Source organism: Aulonocara stuartgranti (assembly GCF_965226115.1).
Source record: "Aulonocara stuartgranti genome assembly, chromosome: 15".
Classification (NCBI taxonomy): Eukaryota; Metazoa; Chordata; class Actinopteri; order Cichliformes; family Cichlidae; genus Aulonocara; species Aulonocara stuartgranti.
In genome coordinates this window covers 22,672,907-22,689,264 of record NC_138951.1, presented here as the reverse complement: position 1 = coordinate 22,689,264, position 16,358 = coordinate 22,672,907, and the positions used below count along the sequence as shown (strand labels likewise).

Sequence of the window (16,358 nt, the reverse complement as noted above, 5' to 3'; positions counted from 1 at the left end):
TTCTTTATGGAAACGAAAGACAAGCGACCAAAAACACTGTAGCATGCAGAGCTGTGTCACCATGTTGTTCTGTTGTCCTCCTTCTCACTTCCCTTTTTATGCTGTCAATAAAGAATGGAGCAAAACCCACAGGAAATGATAGGCCTTGTGCTATGGTTCACCCTTCCTGCACACACACACGCGCAAACACACACACACACACACACACACACACACACACACACACACACACACACATATGTACATCACGCAGGCTGCCTGTGTATGAGGAAGCTTCAGTCTGTATTTCAGCCTGACTCACCCTCTCTTGGTGTGGTCGCGTCCGTTCATGTATCCACACTTGCAGCTGCTGTTTCCTCTTTGTAGTGGTTCTTGTTGAGGTGAAACAGCTGCCAAAGCAGCAGTGGGAGTTCATTTTCACCACATGTTGCTGTTCACCATGTGGGTATCTGTGGGCGTAGAGGTGGTGCAGAGAACATGACCCTAATATCTTGAGTTAGAGACTTGCTCATGTTGTGTGTCAGACATGCACTGCACTCGAGTATAAAGAGAGGTGAGTTTCTAATGAGGTGTTTGTTGTTTAAAAATAAAGAAGACTGGTTTAAGGAACAGCGGTGTGTGTCAGCTATATGAGATGCAATGAGTCACAGCACATTAGGAATGCAGGGTTTTTTTAAAGATGGCGGAAGGTGGTTTGGGGGCTCTGAGTGTTACCATATGTCGACTTACTGAAAATGATGTGGAAAAAATATCTCTAATGCTCTCTCTTTTTCTCTTTCCAGCATCCAATTCCCTCAATTCCAACTTTCAAGCCATCCATGTCTGTCCCAGACTGGCTGTTGGCCGTCCAAAACTTCATGAAGGCTCTGCAGTATCCTTTATCACAAGCACGACAGGGAGGACAGTATAAGCTTTTATCTGTCAGGTGAAGCTAGTCCTGCTTGTGCCTCACATCATTGGATGCTCTTATAGACTTTAAGTGATCAAAACACCATAATCACTTATGTCAATAGGAGTTGAGCCACAGGACTGAAGTGTTGTAAAGTCGCTGTTGTCCCTGACATTTCCATCAGATATAACCACACAGGAACTCAGTTCTTTGAAATCAAGAAGAGCCGTCCACTGTGTGGGTAAGTGAACTGCAGCTTTGGCAAGTACATGTAACTGTACACTGTGACTCAATCACAGTAATATAAACAGAACTGTCCTGTTATCACCCTTTTGTCATCATCTTTACTGATTGGATGAAAAGCTGGCTTGAATAGGAAGCAACAGCTAAGTTGCTTGAGTTACTTGATTATGACTTTGGGATGTAACATTACCACAGTGCCTAAATCATGTGTCTAATTCAATGCTGTCTCTGTGCAAGGTGTATTGCTTCCAACCCTTCCCTTTCCTTCCTCTTCCTCGTCTCATCATCTTCCTCCCCATTCAGATTAATGGAGACAGCAAGAGAGATGATCAGGGAGTCTTTACCAATCAAATGCCTCGAGGCCGTCATCTTGGGAATGTATCCTTTCCTGTATATACACACACACACACACACACACACACACACACACACACACACACACACACACACACTAAGCAGAGGGCCAAAAGGTCATTTTGTTATTTGTGGGTGAAATCAATAAGACATGCTGCTGTAATATCCTAATGCTCCCCACCATTGCCACTCTTTCCAGCGCTTGCCGTGTTGCTTGGCAACAAGCCCACTTCAAAGTTTAACCGACCCCCCCCCCCCCCAATACTCACCAGCTTAGTATCATCCAGCAGAGCTTAAATTTGAAAGCAGCAGTGCTTTATTTTTGCAACTCCTTCTCTATTGCGATTTGAGAAAGTGTTTTTTCAATTCCTTGAAAACATGTTTGCTTATGGCAAAATTAGAATCTGAACTCGTTCTTCATCATTGTTCTAAAAGGAAATGTTTGTTTTGACTATTTACCACAAGTGATTTGCCAGTTGTTTTGTTGTTGTTGTTGTTTTTGATATGCTGAACTGTAATGCTTTTCCATGCACTAAACTCCAAATAAAGCCATGCAGAGGTGCTTAAAAACTGCAGTTACTCTAGTGGCTACTTGGTTCCAAAGGCCAGTTGACACCCAAATGGCTATCTTCACAGAAATACACTTGTACTGAGTATGTGTGTCATTTTGAAGAAAATGTTATAAAGTGATTTTATTTTTAAATGGTAAATTCACTAAGGCGCTGACCCCAACAGTGTAATTCAGCCTCATTCAGCTGTTAAACCATCCTTGATTTAGAGTTATTGTTTAAAATGACTGTTGTAGCAAATGTGCTGCTTCTGTTTTGTTTCATTGATTATGTTTATCAGACCAAAGTAACATGTCAAAAGTAACATTTTTCCATATTGAAAAAATATATTACCAGCTTTAACCATTAAACTGAAAGATACAAAGTATTATTTGATCTATCAGCAGATGTTGAACAGTGGCGGTTTGGATGGTCCTGTGTTTAAATCCAGTCTGGGGCCTTTCTGTATGGCCTTTCCAGTGTATACCCCACCTGTTGCCCCAACAGAGCTTGGATATGCTTCATCCCTTACCCTGAATTAGATAAGCAGAGCAAAAAGGGATGGATGATTTTTCAGAAGTTGAATTCTTTTTGAATTTCGGTCCACACTTTATAAAGCCTACCACATTGCATTGCAACATTCATTTGATTGATTGGATTTGCACACCTGTGAAATAATGGCTTAGTTTGCAAAACAAAATATATTAAAATTGTTTCAGTGCAACCAAATACTTTTCAAATACAAGCAGCAGGTCAGGAAACTAGGACTTTTGAGTGTCACCAGATGAGAGATTTCCCTCCCCGTCTGTGAACTGTTGGTCCAGTTTCGCATGTGCTAGTTTCATATTTGCTCTCCTCAAGGGCTGTAAGGGTGACAGCTGACAGTGACTTTAATTGAGACTGGCTTTAGGGAGAGAGTGAGCTGGGGGGGACGGTAGGAGCTCTGGGGGGCGGGGGGTCACCATAGGACAGGAGAATTTATAAGACAGTGGCAGTTTTAGTTTTTTTTTGTTTGTTTTGTTTTTCCATTTGCTGCATGCCCTTTAAAGAACCCCACAGTGACATTCAGAGCTATAAGAGACAGTAATTGTGTGGTTTCACCTTTGGTTGTGTTATGAGGTCAGGACTGATAAATATAATTTAAGCGGGGGGAAAAGAAAAGTTCTCAGGCCCCAGCGAGAATTGAACTCACGACCCCTGGTTTACAAGACCAGTGCTCTAACCACTGAGCTATGAGGCCTCACCTGTTGACCGCAGTGGTTTACGTGTAATTTGAATGTCAACCAAGGCCACACCAATTAATAGACACGCCTTCCTTGGATTCCAGCTATTGTTATGCTAATGCATAACCAACCTAACCAGTTGATTTTGAAATGTCTTAACGCAATGGATCATCAGTATTAAATAATGTCCTAAATAATATTATCACACATAAAATACAGTGACTTAAAAGACATAAAAATCTGTATGGATCATTGTGAAACAAGAATGACCCAGTGTCATTCACACACATTTACCTGCAACGTTAACCTACCTGGTAACTCAATCAAAACACTTCATTTGTGAGAAAGAGTCACGCTGTGAGAAGTAGTGGAAAGCCAAGATAGAAACGTAGGCAAGAAAAAGGGATGAGTAGCCACTGTTGTAGTCTGTAATGGTGGGGGCTGTCTGTCTGGGTTTAGTCTGCTTCTGGTTCTCTGTTCTTCCACGTTATCAGTGATCTGAAATCTCTCCAGGATACGCAGGGTTTATCTTGGGTCCAACCAGCTCTGTGTGTGTGCATGCATGTGTTTGCATGCGTGCATGTATACGCGCGTGTGTGTGTGTGTGTGTGTGTGTGTGTGTGTGACATGTCCCATTGTATTAGCCATCACTGACTGGTGCTTTGCAGCCTCCACTTGAATCCTAGTGTAAAACTTAGTTGTTTATAAATATCAAAATAATCCAGCAAAATCTGCCATTATACAATATATATAAACAGCATGAAGCATGTAATATATATATATATATATATATATAAGGTTTTACTGTTTTAAAATAAGGAAAGACCACAAAGCTGGAAGTATCCTAGTATATCCTTGATTAAAGGAAAAAATATATGTAAAGGGAATTTTATGCTTCTAAAATATTATCTTTAATCTTTGCACTGACATAGAAACTTGAGGAAGGGAGGGTAGAGGATTGGAGAGGAAAAGGATGCAAAAGGTAAGAGGAACAGTGAGAGAGTTAACCAGAACATTGTTGCTGCAACGAATTTATATTTATTATTAAGCTTTTTCAGTTACCTCTGCTTTTCAGAAACAGAACAAGTATGGATTTCTGTTGCATTAGAGCATCCCTGTGGGGCAGAGAAACTAATCCACAGAGGTTTGTTTTAATTTTTGCTTTAGAATTGACAGATGGATGAGTAGTGTGAGGTAGTGATAGGTGCTCTTTTAGTCGCAGTCTCAGTCAGGGAGCTACTGCTAGCAGTGTCACATGTCCTCTGGCACAGGAAGTACGCCTGTCTAATGAAGCATTCATTAGCAAGAAACAGCAGGGTGTGTTGGTGTATGATTTTCATGTTTGTATTCATCCTGTAGGATAAATATTGATCCAAAATGAAACACTCGCAGGAATCTGTCAGAGGAAGTTAAAGCTGATGCCAAACATAAACATTTGGCGTCCAGGCATTCTTGTCATTGGTGGATCATTCTTCATTTTTGCCAATGAAGAAAAGGAATCACAATAAAATATGACACTCATAAAAGCTTCTTACTAATGAACATGTTTAAATATTTTTTATGATATTTGTTATTAGAATAGGATAAGACAATCATCAACCCTGATTTAAATTATCTCTTGTCAGAACTATTGTGGTTTAGATTAATTTTGTGACAGTCGGTTATATCAGGATACCCAGGATCAGTTTTTGGGGGCTTCTTGAGCTTCATTGGTAATCAGTAAATACAAACAGTAAAAACAGTAAATATTTTCAAAGAATCAAAGATAGTGACTGTGCTGTGATTTGATATCTATTTACATGATTGCAAATTAAAAAAAAAAGACAACTAGAACGGGACGATAGAAAGAGCTGCCCTCTGACTGATCTAATCAACAGTGCAGAGAGAGAGCTCTGTTCTGTGCCAGGAAGGCACGATCTTGCTGCAAAGTAGTGAACTCCATAGGCTTTTGTTGCTGAAAGGATGTAAAAAGTTGCTAAAAGTAGCAAAGAAATTACCAGGTTTGTGTTGTTTTGATAAACTGATGTTTGCTGATCCTTTTTGTAAGTGAGAGGGATGTCAAGTGGACCAGTTAAGAAGGTGTATCAATATCTGAGTCTGTGGATTGAAAACAGTGTGCCTACCTAAAATAATATTTCAATATATGATCAATATGATACAAGCAAAAGCACATTCTTAACACATTTAACTCTATTTTGACTGTGCTATTAATTGATTAAGTTATTTTGTTAAGGGGAATAATGCAGGTGGTATGTTTGCGCACAAATAAAACCTATGTGTGACCGTCCAAGCATTCATCCCAAGGTTTAGTCACTTGGGCAGCACGCTGACTGTGGAAGTTCAGTGGTTTCTTTACTTGACTGTCCAGCCAACCCTGTTTAGATCCGTGTTCTACTTTAAAACCACAAACTCCCCCACACAGCCAGAGAGACACATTGAAATACATTGGTATGTGCATGTCATCAGTGGTCTGCTTTGTGAATATTTAATGACAACACAGCAGTGCTGTGGCATCCAGGCTGGTGAAGTGACAGACATGTGTTCTAACCAATGGCAGACTTCCATCCATAGGCAGAATAGAGCAGATGGCTGGCTACTGGCCCACAAAGACATCTTCCAAGTTTCTCTGTTGCTGTATGGTAGAACAGATTGCTACAGTTGGATGCATGTAGCATGAAGATGTGCAGTACACAGGATGAGATCTGTCTAAATATAGATTCAATAATTTACTGAAAATCTGATCTTTTGGATGCATTTCCTTCTAATAACGAGTAGCTATAAATTTTTGTGATTGCAAAAACAGAACTAATATATAGAATTCAATTGGAAAATCAACCCTCAATCACTTGATTTGTCACCTCAGTAAAAACCTTCCTCATCAGTATTAATAGCCAGTCTTGAGTTTGACCTAATACAGCACGAAGCTTAGTTTCTAAGTTAAATAGGTGATAAAGAAGGGTGTGTTTTGGGGCGTGGCCTAAAACAGGACTGACATGTCTTTATGGTATGAACATGCAGTCGAATCCTGCCTTCATTTGTGACGTCTTGGTGAGTCACTAAGATCAGCAGACATATGATCTGATGTGTGTGTTATCGTGTCCTCTGTACCAGACAGATCATATCTCTCTGCCCCTGTTTTCCTTGTTGAATAAATGTAAAAACATCAGTGAACCTGACAGATTCAGTAAGACCGATGGAGCTGCACAAACTCTCATGAGCACACAAACTGTGTTCAGAAGACATTATTTACCCAGTGACATTTTCATACTATAGGCCTTCTGAGAGTCAGACTGAATCTCATTTCAAACAACTCAAGCTGCTTTGCTTCCTCTGCTGTGACAAATTCAAACAAATACACTTTCACTCTCAGGTTTGTACTCAAAGGTAAATAATTTTTGAGCAGTTCCAGAGGTGCAATAAAAGCACAGCAGACATTTATTTTACCCCAATAATATTTTTACACCACAAAAAAACTTCCAGGTCTTTCCTTAATCCTGCGGTGTTGATCAGCTACCTGACCAATGGGCTGACGTCTCTCGAGCGTTTCCCCATCAGCTTTAAGACCCAGTTTTCGGGTCACTGCTTTCACCATGTTGTGCTGGGCGTCTATTGCAATGGCCGGTATGGGTCGCTAGGTATGAGCCGCCGCCAGGACCTGATGGACAAACCACTCACCCATCGGACTCTCGGAGAACTGGTGGCTGAATTTGAAAACTCCTACAAGAGATACCAGCACACACTAAAGAAGGTAAAGGAAGAAGATAAAGGGTGTGGGAAATAAATGCAGTCCAAGAGTTAATGAAGAACCTTTAAACACATTTTCTGTTTCTACCAGGTGAAGATTGGTTTGTACGTGCCTCACGACCCACATGTCTTCCAGCCAATTGAATGGAAGCATTTGGTGCTGAACCTGGCCTGTTTGGGAGCTCAGGAGATGAAAAAAGAGCTAGAGAAACATGGGCGGGACATGAGGATGAAGGTACATATTGTGTATTCACATACAGATATGCCCCAGGGTATTTTTCTCTGTACACTTAATTTGCTTTTGTGCCACAGCTCTGTTATGGGAATTTGCTGCCCTGGGCAGTACATGAAAAAGCAATCATCAATCGCAATATATATGTTATCGATTAAATCAGAAACGGCATGAAAAAGAAGAACTGGGGTGATGGTGGGTTGCACAGTGGCTTGCAGATTCATAGCAAATGCAGGTCGGGTAAAGCTACTGTGGCTCAGGAGGCAGAGCGATTCATCTACCAATTGCAGCATTGGTGGTTCTTTTCCCATCCCATGTGACTGTATGCCAATGTTAGGCAAGGTGCTTGTATGAATGTGTGTGTGACTGGGTGAACGAGGCTTGTAAGAAAGAACCTTTTAAAGAAGCTGACGTTTGGGTGTTTAGAAGTGTATCTAAAGTGGGCTGGCACTGTCGACGTTTCCGATTAAATTACCTTTATAGCTTGCTTGAAATAATGCTTTTCTCGACTGATGATTAAATGTTCCATCAGCATCACTTAAGGTTTGGTTTTTCCTGTTTTGTATATTACACTACATAGACACTAGATAGAGTCTCACAGCATTGCTCCATTTAAAATATTAATCAGGTCAGAAACACCTTTATTGGTTTGAAAAAAAAAAAGAGAAAAAAGCAACTTTGTGAACATTCAGACATTTTTTTCTAACCGGCAGACTTAGATATATTATGTATACAATAATGCATAAATGGAAAAAGGGTTGTACACTAAGGGAGAAAGTAAGAACAGCCTGGAATGGAAGAGAGAACTGGCAGCCCACAGTCAGCAGCAGTGGAAAATACAGACCACAAACAAACCACAAAATAAATCAGCCAAGATGCTGAAAAACTGAATATTAGGAGGTGAAAATGGGGAAAGTGGGTAATTCCACACTGTGGGAAAGAGGTCTGTTTGACAAAATTCAGTGAAAATAGTTTCACTAGAAAAGATGAAAATGTCTCTCAAACTTAGATCAGCTGACAAAAATTACCTTTTTAAAATCACACACACACACACACACACACACACACACACACACACACACACACACACACACACACACACACAGTTTCAGTTCATGGTCGTATTAATTAAATTTTAAAATAAAAGCAAATTTGCTATCTGTGATTCAACTCTGATGCAATTTTTTGCATCCTTTGTTTGGACAGACATGGCCTTTTTTGTTTTTTAGAGAGAAAGAACCAGGGAAACACCTTTATTATATTTTTCCGTCGGACCAGAGATAGATGTCGTTTCCTTTGGGCTGAACAGGGAATATAAACTGGCAAGAGTTATTTAGGGCACGATGGGGAAGAAGGAATGTGTGAGTGTACGTGTGAGGAAGGGAGATGCAGAAGTGTTTTGCACAAGGTTAAATGTTTTATGAGGACCCGTAGGTTTTTATTTGTATTTATTATGAGTTTCTTTCTTTTTTGTGTATTCCTGCAGCATTTGCAGTTCCATGAAAGCAATGTGTGAGTAGCTGTGTGATAGACGCTGATGTTAGACAGTGATACAGTATATAACATGTACTGTATGTCAGCAAGTTATGTAGGTCAGTAAGGTTGCAGCTGTCTCGCACGCACATAGAATCACGGGCAGGCACAGGTCAAGTGCATTGGGGTTTGTGAGACTTTGGTATAATCTGCTGTGCTCCAGAGGATGTGAAGTTAGTATAGAGTGCGTTTGTGTCTGTGCCCATGTACAAAATAAAATAGCTGTAATACTGCATAAAAATGTCAATAGATACAAAATGGAATGATCCGCAAATCTCATAAACCTATATTTTATTCACAGTAGAGCATAGAAAACAAACCAAATGTTTAAACTGAGAAAATGCAGCATTTTAAGAAAGATTTTAGCTCTTTTTGAATTTAATGGCAGCAACATGTTTTAAATGTTGGAGTGGGACTATGTTTACTGCTGTGTAGCACCCTTTCATCTTTTAACAATACTCTGTAAACATCTGGGAAGTGAGAGGAGCTTTTTTGGACGTTTGGAACATTCTCCCACTCTTGTATTAGTATTCTAGTAGCTCAGCAGTCCTGGATCATCTTTGTTGAATTTTTCACGTACAGTGATGTCTGAAAAGTCTTCCTGACTCCTTGCTAGGATTTCTATGACAGAATCCTTCCCTTTTTAATGTAGTGCTGCCTTTGAGCCCGAAGAGCTTAGACTTTGTCTCTCGTGTACAAAGATTTCTCCAGATTCTCTGAGACTTTTGATGATATTTGATGTACTATAGATGGTGAGATATTTAAAATCTGTACAGTTTTATTGTAGCATCCAGTCGAACTGAGAAGGACAGAACTGATGGTTGTTGAATGACCTTTATTATTCCTTGCCGTGTATCAGACAACGAACCAACGTAAGAGCTAGACAAACAAATAAAACAATTACCATATTATTCATGTAACAGCATCTTAACCGCTCATTACGCTGGTCTAACCGTTTTCTATTAAACTATATAATACATATTATGCATTTCAGATTGCTCAAATTAAATCATATACATTACAAACCTTGTTCCCCTGTCGACTGTAGCTAGAACCATTCGTTTTCGTACAATTTAACTATATCCCTCTCTCCCTTTTCTCCGTTAGCATTAATTTTTCACCTTCTTCCGTCTTTCTGCACATCAAGCCGTTTACCGTTAAAACATTCACTTCCGGTCCCACAGGAAGTTACCAAAACAAAAGCACAAACGTTACATTACGTGAATGTGGGCCAGCTTTACACATCCGCCGCTACACTCCCACCAAATTATTTGCTGTTACAAACAAATAAAACACAAATAATTTCTAAACAGGTAACTTAACAATGATAATACCTTTGTATATGCAACAACAAATTCTCATCGCATTTTAACTGCTTAGTGCATCTTGTTTTTCACAACTTTCCAGCAGTAGAACCAACTTATGAACTGGGCGTTCCACTGTAGACATCTTATGCAAACGTTCACCCTTTTTACTAAGGTTTCTGTCTGCAAAGGTTACTTTGACCTTTCTCACAAGTCCATCTTCGTCTGTTATGGTGTCCACAACCCTACCAAGTCTCCATTGGGATCGTGGCAGTATTTCTTCCTTGTCCATCACTATGTCACCTACTTGCATATTCCTTTTAACAACATGCCATCTCTGCCGGACCCTGATGTTGTGCAGATATTCTCCCTTCCATCTGCTCCAAAATTGCTCCGTTAGGTATTGCACCTGACGCCATTGCTTCCGGGCGTACAGATCCTCTTTAACAAACTGTCCTGGAGGAGGCAAGGCTGTTGTGGTCTTCATAGTTAGGAGATGATTTGGAGTTATTGGTTTCAAACTGTTTGGATCATTGAGATTGTCTGTCGTCAATAGGCGGCTGTTTACTATTGCAGCTGCTTCATAGAGAAAGGTTCTGAGCGATGAATCGGTGAGTCGTCTCTTTGCGAGAGCGAGTGTGGCGTTGAGGACGTTTCTCACAGTCCGAATTTGTCGTTCCCATACTCCACCTGCGTGGCTAGCATGGGGTGTGTTAAACACGAATTCACATTGTTTCTCAGATAGAAAGATTGTCAGTTTTTCAGTGTCTATTTCATTCAGTGCTGCACACAGTTCATTTTTGGCACCTACAAAGTTAGTACCTCGATCACATTTTATTTGTCTGACAGAGCCTCTCAGAGCTATAAAGCACCTTAGTCCATTAATGAAAGCGTCCGTAGTCAGGTCTTCTAACATTTCTACGTGTACTGCTCGTAAATAAAAACAAGTGAAAAGGAGAGCGTACCTTTTGTTTTCTTTTCTTGCTTGTTTGGTTAGGAACGGGCCGAAAACATCCATACCACAGTATGTGAAAGGCGGAGAATGCTCGACTCTTTCTGTGGGGAGATCTTTCATTTTTTGTCCTTCCACAGCTCTCCTTAGTCTCCGACATGTCACACACTGACGGATGTAGTCTGATACTGTTTGACTTAGCTTGGGAATCCAATAACCGCTGGACCGTATTTCGTTCATTGTGAAGCTCTTTCCTTGATGATTTATTCTTTCGTGACAGTGAGCGATTATGAGTTTTGTAGTATGATGGTCTCTTGGAATGACAGTTGGATGTTTGAATGTGTTAGGAAGCGATGAGTGTTGTAGCCTTCCTCCCACCTTGAGCACATTGTCTTCGTCCAAGAAAGGATCCAACTTGTAAATTTTGTTGCTCTCATGTAGTGCCTTTCCTTTGCTTAATGTCTTTATCTCATCTGAAAATGTTAGTCCTTGTAGGTTTTTGATAATCACCATTTCAGCGTTTTGTCTTTCAGTTACAGTGCTGAGTGACTTTGATTTGTCTCTGAGTAGGAACCGCTTGAGACGTGCTATGGCACTGACAGCATGTGACCAGGATGAGAACCTTGTGAGACGGTCACAGAGACTCCTGTGTTCTGTAGTTTGGCTGTTGAGTGTTTGCACTTTTCTCACCTCTGGATCTCCCACCAAAAGTTCAATAGACTCTTTAGTTGGAAGATTTAACTTCCTTTCCCATAAGAACTGAGGGCCTGTGAGCCAGTTTGATGATAGCAGCTCTGCTACTGATGTGCCCCTTGAAGCTATGTCAGCAGGGTTTTCACCCGTTGGTACATAGAACCATTGCTGTGGTGCGGTATTGTTACGTATTTTTTGCACTCTATTGGCAATGAATGTGTGGAAGCGTCTTGCTTCATTGCTAATGTACCCCAGCGTGACCTTTGAATCTGTCCAAAAGAACTCTTCCACATTGTCATAGGGTAACTCTTCCTTTAGCATGCTGCTTACTGTGATTGATACTGCAGCTGCAGTCAACTCCAGCCTCGGAATTGTGGTAACCTTTGTTGGAGAGACTCGAGCTTTGCCCATTACAAAACTACAGTGTACCTCTTTGTTTTTGTTTATCAGTCTTAGGTAAGTGCATTGTCCATATCCTGTCGTACTTGCATCAGAAAAGTGGTGCAATTCTCTTTTTACCACATCTCCAAACGATGCAGGAACATAACATCTGTTTATCTGCAACCTTTTCAGGTTGTGTAGATCTTCTTTCCAGCACTGCCATTGCGGGTTGAGATGTTCAGGAAGTGGATCGTCCCAGTCTGTACCTTGGCGGCACATTTCCTGCAGGATTCTTTTGCCGTTAAGAACGTACGGAGCAATGAAACCCAACGGGTCGAATATTGCTGCGACTGTGGACAAGATGCTGCGTCTGGTTGGGGGTTGATCCTTTACAGCTTTGTTGAATGTAAAACAATCCTTTTCTATGTTCCAATACATCCCGAGTGCTCTTTCTGTTTGTGATTCGCTGAATGTCAAGTCCCTTGTTTTTGTGTCTGTTGCATGTTCTGAAGCAGGAATGTCTTTGAGTGCAACACTGTTGTTAGACACAAACTTATGTAACCTTAGCCCACCTTTCGCACATAGCTCACGTGCTTCTCTTGTGAGTTGTGCAGCGTCTTTCACGGTCTCAACGCTTGTTACCCCATCATCGACATAGAAGTCTCTGGTTATAAACTGTGCCGCTACGGGGTACTTGGAGCTGTTCTCTTTGGCTAAACGTTTAAATCCGTAATTTGCACAACCAGGTGATGAAACAGCACCAAAGAGATGTACGGTCATTCGATAAGCTTGAGGTGGTTTGCTCATGTCTCCTCCTTTCCACCATAGAAAGCGTAGGTAGTCGCGATCGTTCGTGTCGACTTTGAATTGGTGGAACATTTTTTCAATGTCGCACATTAGCGCTACCTGATGTTGTCGGAAGCGGACGAGCACGCCGATCAAGTTGTTTATCATGTCGGGGCCATTTAGTAAATGGTCGTTGAGACAGGTACCCTTGTGTCTGGCTGAACAGTCGAACACCACACGTAACCGTTCTGGTTTCTTTGGGTGATAGATGCCGTGGTGCGGTATGTACCATGTCTCGCCTTCAGGTCCATTATCATCGGTCTCTTCGGCGTCGCCCCTTTGTATGATGTCATTCATATATGTGACATAGTCTCTTCTGTATTTTTCATCGCGCGTTAGTTTACGTTTGAGCTGATTGAGTCTGCTCTCGGCGAGTTGTCTGTTATCTGGCATTTGTGGCCTTTCCTTAAATGGCAATGGCATTTCGTAATGTCCCCTTTCTGTTTGTGTTATGCCTTGTTCAAGTTTCTCGAGAAACCTAAGGTCGTCTTGAGACACCCTCTTTTCGTTTATTTCGTCTTCTTTAAAGTCCCTTTCTAGTGCACGTATTGCATCTGCGGGAGTACATGGAGGCATTTCTTTAACAATTATTCTGTGACAGAGACTCCTTGTTGTCTCTGATGCATTGCATGGCGCTGAGTTGCCAACGATGCTCCATCCTAAATCAGTTTGGATGGCATATGGCTCATTGTCTTTACCTAAGAGTACTTGTCTGGGCGCCAGAGCTTGGGGACAAGTATAACCAATCAGGAGACTCACCTCACAACTGAGGAGCGGTGGGATCTCATCTACAATGGACGACAAATGGCTCCACAGTTTTGCCGTGTCACATGTTGGTATGTGTTCTCTATTTGCAGGTATGTAGTCCTTTGTGTAAGCAGTCGGGAGCCTTAGCACTGTTGCTGAATTGTAACCTCTCACTAGAAGATCACACACCTTTCCGCTGCTTACTACTGCATTTTTACCCATCATCGTGGTTAGTCTGAGTTTCACAGGGCACACATTTGCTTGCAGTTTCTGTGTTACATCCTGATCTATAAAAACAGTGTCGCTCTGCGTGTCTAGTAGCGCATAGACTAGTTTTTCCCTTTGTGGATTAGCAGCCGTTGAGACCCATACTGGGACTATCATGGAGGTGCTGACTGTGTGTTCTGCTCTAGCGACATTTAACGCTATGGCTGTTGCACTTTCAGGTGAGTTCCCTTGTGTTGCGTTGTCTATACTCACTTGAGCTTGCTTTTCTCTTTGCAGACTAATGCTGTAGTTCTCATCGTGAAGACAGGTCGGGTGTCTCTTAGAGCAGGTTTCACAAGTGAGGCGCCGTTTGCAGTCCTTAGCACTATGACCTTGCTTTAAACAACCATAACAATGTTTATTGTCCTTTACATGTTTCTTTTTCATTTCCAGGGTCATTTGCAGAAAGTTTGGGCACTTTATAAGTGGATGCAACTCTTGGCACAGTGTGCATGAAGAACTGTTGTATATTTTAGTCTTTGCATCTCTTTCAGTTGTGTTAATGTTAAATACACTTGCCTTGTTTCTTTTGACTTCTTTTGTGTTTCTTTTGTCATCATTTGTTTCCGGGGAGCGAAGTGCATGTATGGAAGTGACTGGGTTACATGCTACTTCTGCTTCAAGCGAGAGAAAGGAGGCAAATTCACTAAAGCTGGGGAATTCACCACCGCCCATGAGTATCTTTGTTACATGCCTGTTCCATCTTGTGTTTATCCAGTCTGGCAATTTATGCAACAGTTTCTGATTTTCTTCACAGTCATTGAGTATTTGCAGTCCTTTCACGTGAGGCATAGCAAGTGTGCATGCATTCACAAAATCAGCAAAGTTCCTTAGCCCATCAGCATCTCTCGACTGTATTTTAGGCCAACTAGATAACTTCTCTCTAAATGCCCTTTGTAGCACGAAAGGCTGGCCATACCTTTGGTTTAACTTTGCCCAAGCATCGTTATACGCTTCTTCATCATTTCTGAAGAAAGTCCCTTCAAGGCACTTGCGAGCTGAGCCAGTTACATACCTTTTCAGATAGTACAGTTTATCTGCTGCTGACATGCCAGTTTGTTCAATAAGTGACATGAAAGTGGATTTCCATTCAATAAATTTTATTGGCTCACCACTAAACATCGTTGGTTCTGGCGTGGGGAGTCTATTTATTCTTATGCTGTCTTGTACCGCCTGTGCAAGCTGGCTGACACTAGGAGGGGTTGTTGGCGCCGGTATGGAGTATGATGGTACAGTGTGTTTGGGTGTGTGCTCTGGGTTCACCTTTTCCATCTTAACTGAATATGCATCATCAAGTTGCGACAACTCTCTGTTGTAGGCGTCCAACCTGGCGCGAGCGGCTTCCACCTCCCTTTCGGCTTTCAGGCGTTCCAACTCTGATGTTTGAACTGCCATTTGTTTCTTATGCTCCTCTTCTAGAGCCTTTATCTTTTCCTTCTGTCTTTGTTCCTCTTGTACAATCTTGTACTCTGCCTCCTTTGCTGCTAGTTCTGCTGCTGCCTCTGCTCGTTTTGAAGCAAGATGTGAGGCTGAAGACAGTTGGCTACGTTTCGATGCTGCAGTTGAACCATAGATGGATTGGGCATAATCATGTTCTAATAGTCTGCGTAGACGTTTTCTTTCATATTCTCCATCAAAATCTCCATCTACACCGCTTATTCTTTCCAGGATGACTTTCACGATGTCATGAGTAACTGCTTCACATGCATCGGTTTTTCTTCGTATGTCTGATGAAGGTGCAATGTGACTTCTCATTTCAGTGTACAACTTTAGCAGTTCATCTTTTCTTTGCTCTACATCATCTGCAAGATCTGCTATTTCTTTCTCTGAAATGTCCAACTTTAATCTTTCTCTTGTTTCTCGCACTCGTATTTTCCATTGTTCATAAAGAGTTAATAGTCTTTTTTCTTTTTTACTTATCTCTTCTTTCTGATAAGTTAGCATTTTTTCGGTTGGCACCTTGGCTCTTTCTGAACGCCTTGGAATCGCAGAGTTACTTTGAGCTTTGTCTTGTGGCTCATTTAATATTTGTTCTTTGTTTGCAAACTGTTCATTAATGTCTTCTTCTGAATCCTCCATTTTAACTTTATTTTCCTTATGCCTTTCGCCGTTTTGTTCTCTGACCTGCTTCTGCCATCTGCTGGACGTTGTGGGAATTGCCGTTAAACCTTGAGCCCTCGTGGTGTAGCAAAATGGCGGCGGTCAAGCTCTTACTGTAGCATCCAGTCGAACTGAGAAGGACAGAACTGATGGTTGTTGAATGACCTTTATTATTCCTTGCCGTGTATCAGACAACGAACCAACGTAAGAGCTAGACAAACAAATAAAACAATTACCATATTATTCATGTAACAGCATCTTAACCGCTCATTACGCTGGTCTAACCGTTTTCTATTAAACTA

General features: G+C 41.3%; 1 protein-coding gene across 6 annotated transcripts in view; it reads left to right on the top strand.

The window, feature by feature from the left end:
• The window catches only part of vash2 (vasohibin 2), a 45,853-nt gene that overhangs the window by 15,835 nt on the left and 13,660 nt on the right, over positions 1 to 16,358 (top strand). For 5 of the 6 annotated variants that reach the window (XM_082505171.1, XM_082505167.1, XM_082505170.1 and 2 more), the window contains exons 3-7: positions 783 to 871; positions 1,074 to 1,130; positions 1,370 to 1,510; positions 6,768 to 7,005; positions 7,093 to 7,236. In XM_082505171.1, coding sequence (XP_082361297.1) covers positions 783 to 871; positions 1,074 to 1,130; positions 1,370 to 1,510; positions 6,768 to 7,005; positions 7,093 to 7,236 — 669 coding nt within the window. The remainder of the gene's footprint in view (positions 1 to 782; positions 872 to 1,073; positions 1,131 to 1,369; positions 1,511 to 6,767; positions 7,006 to 7,092; positions 7,237 to 16,358) is intronic. The other variant, XM_082505172.1, reaches the window with a different exon arrangement.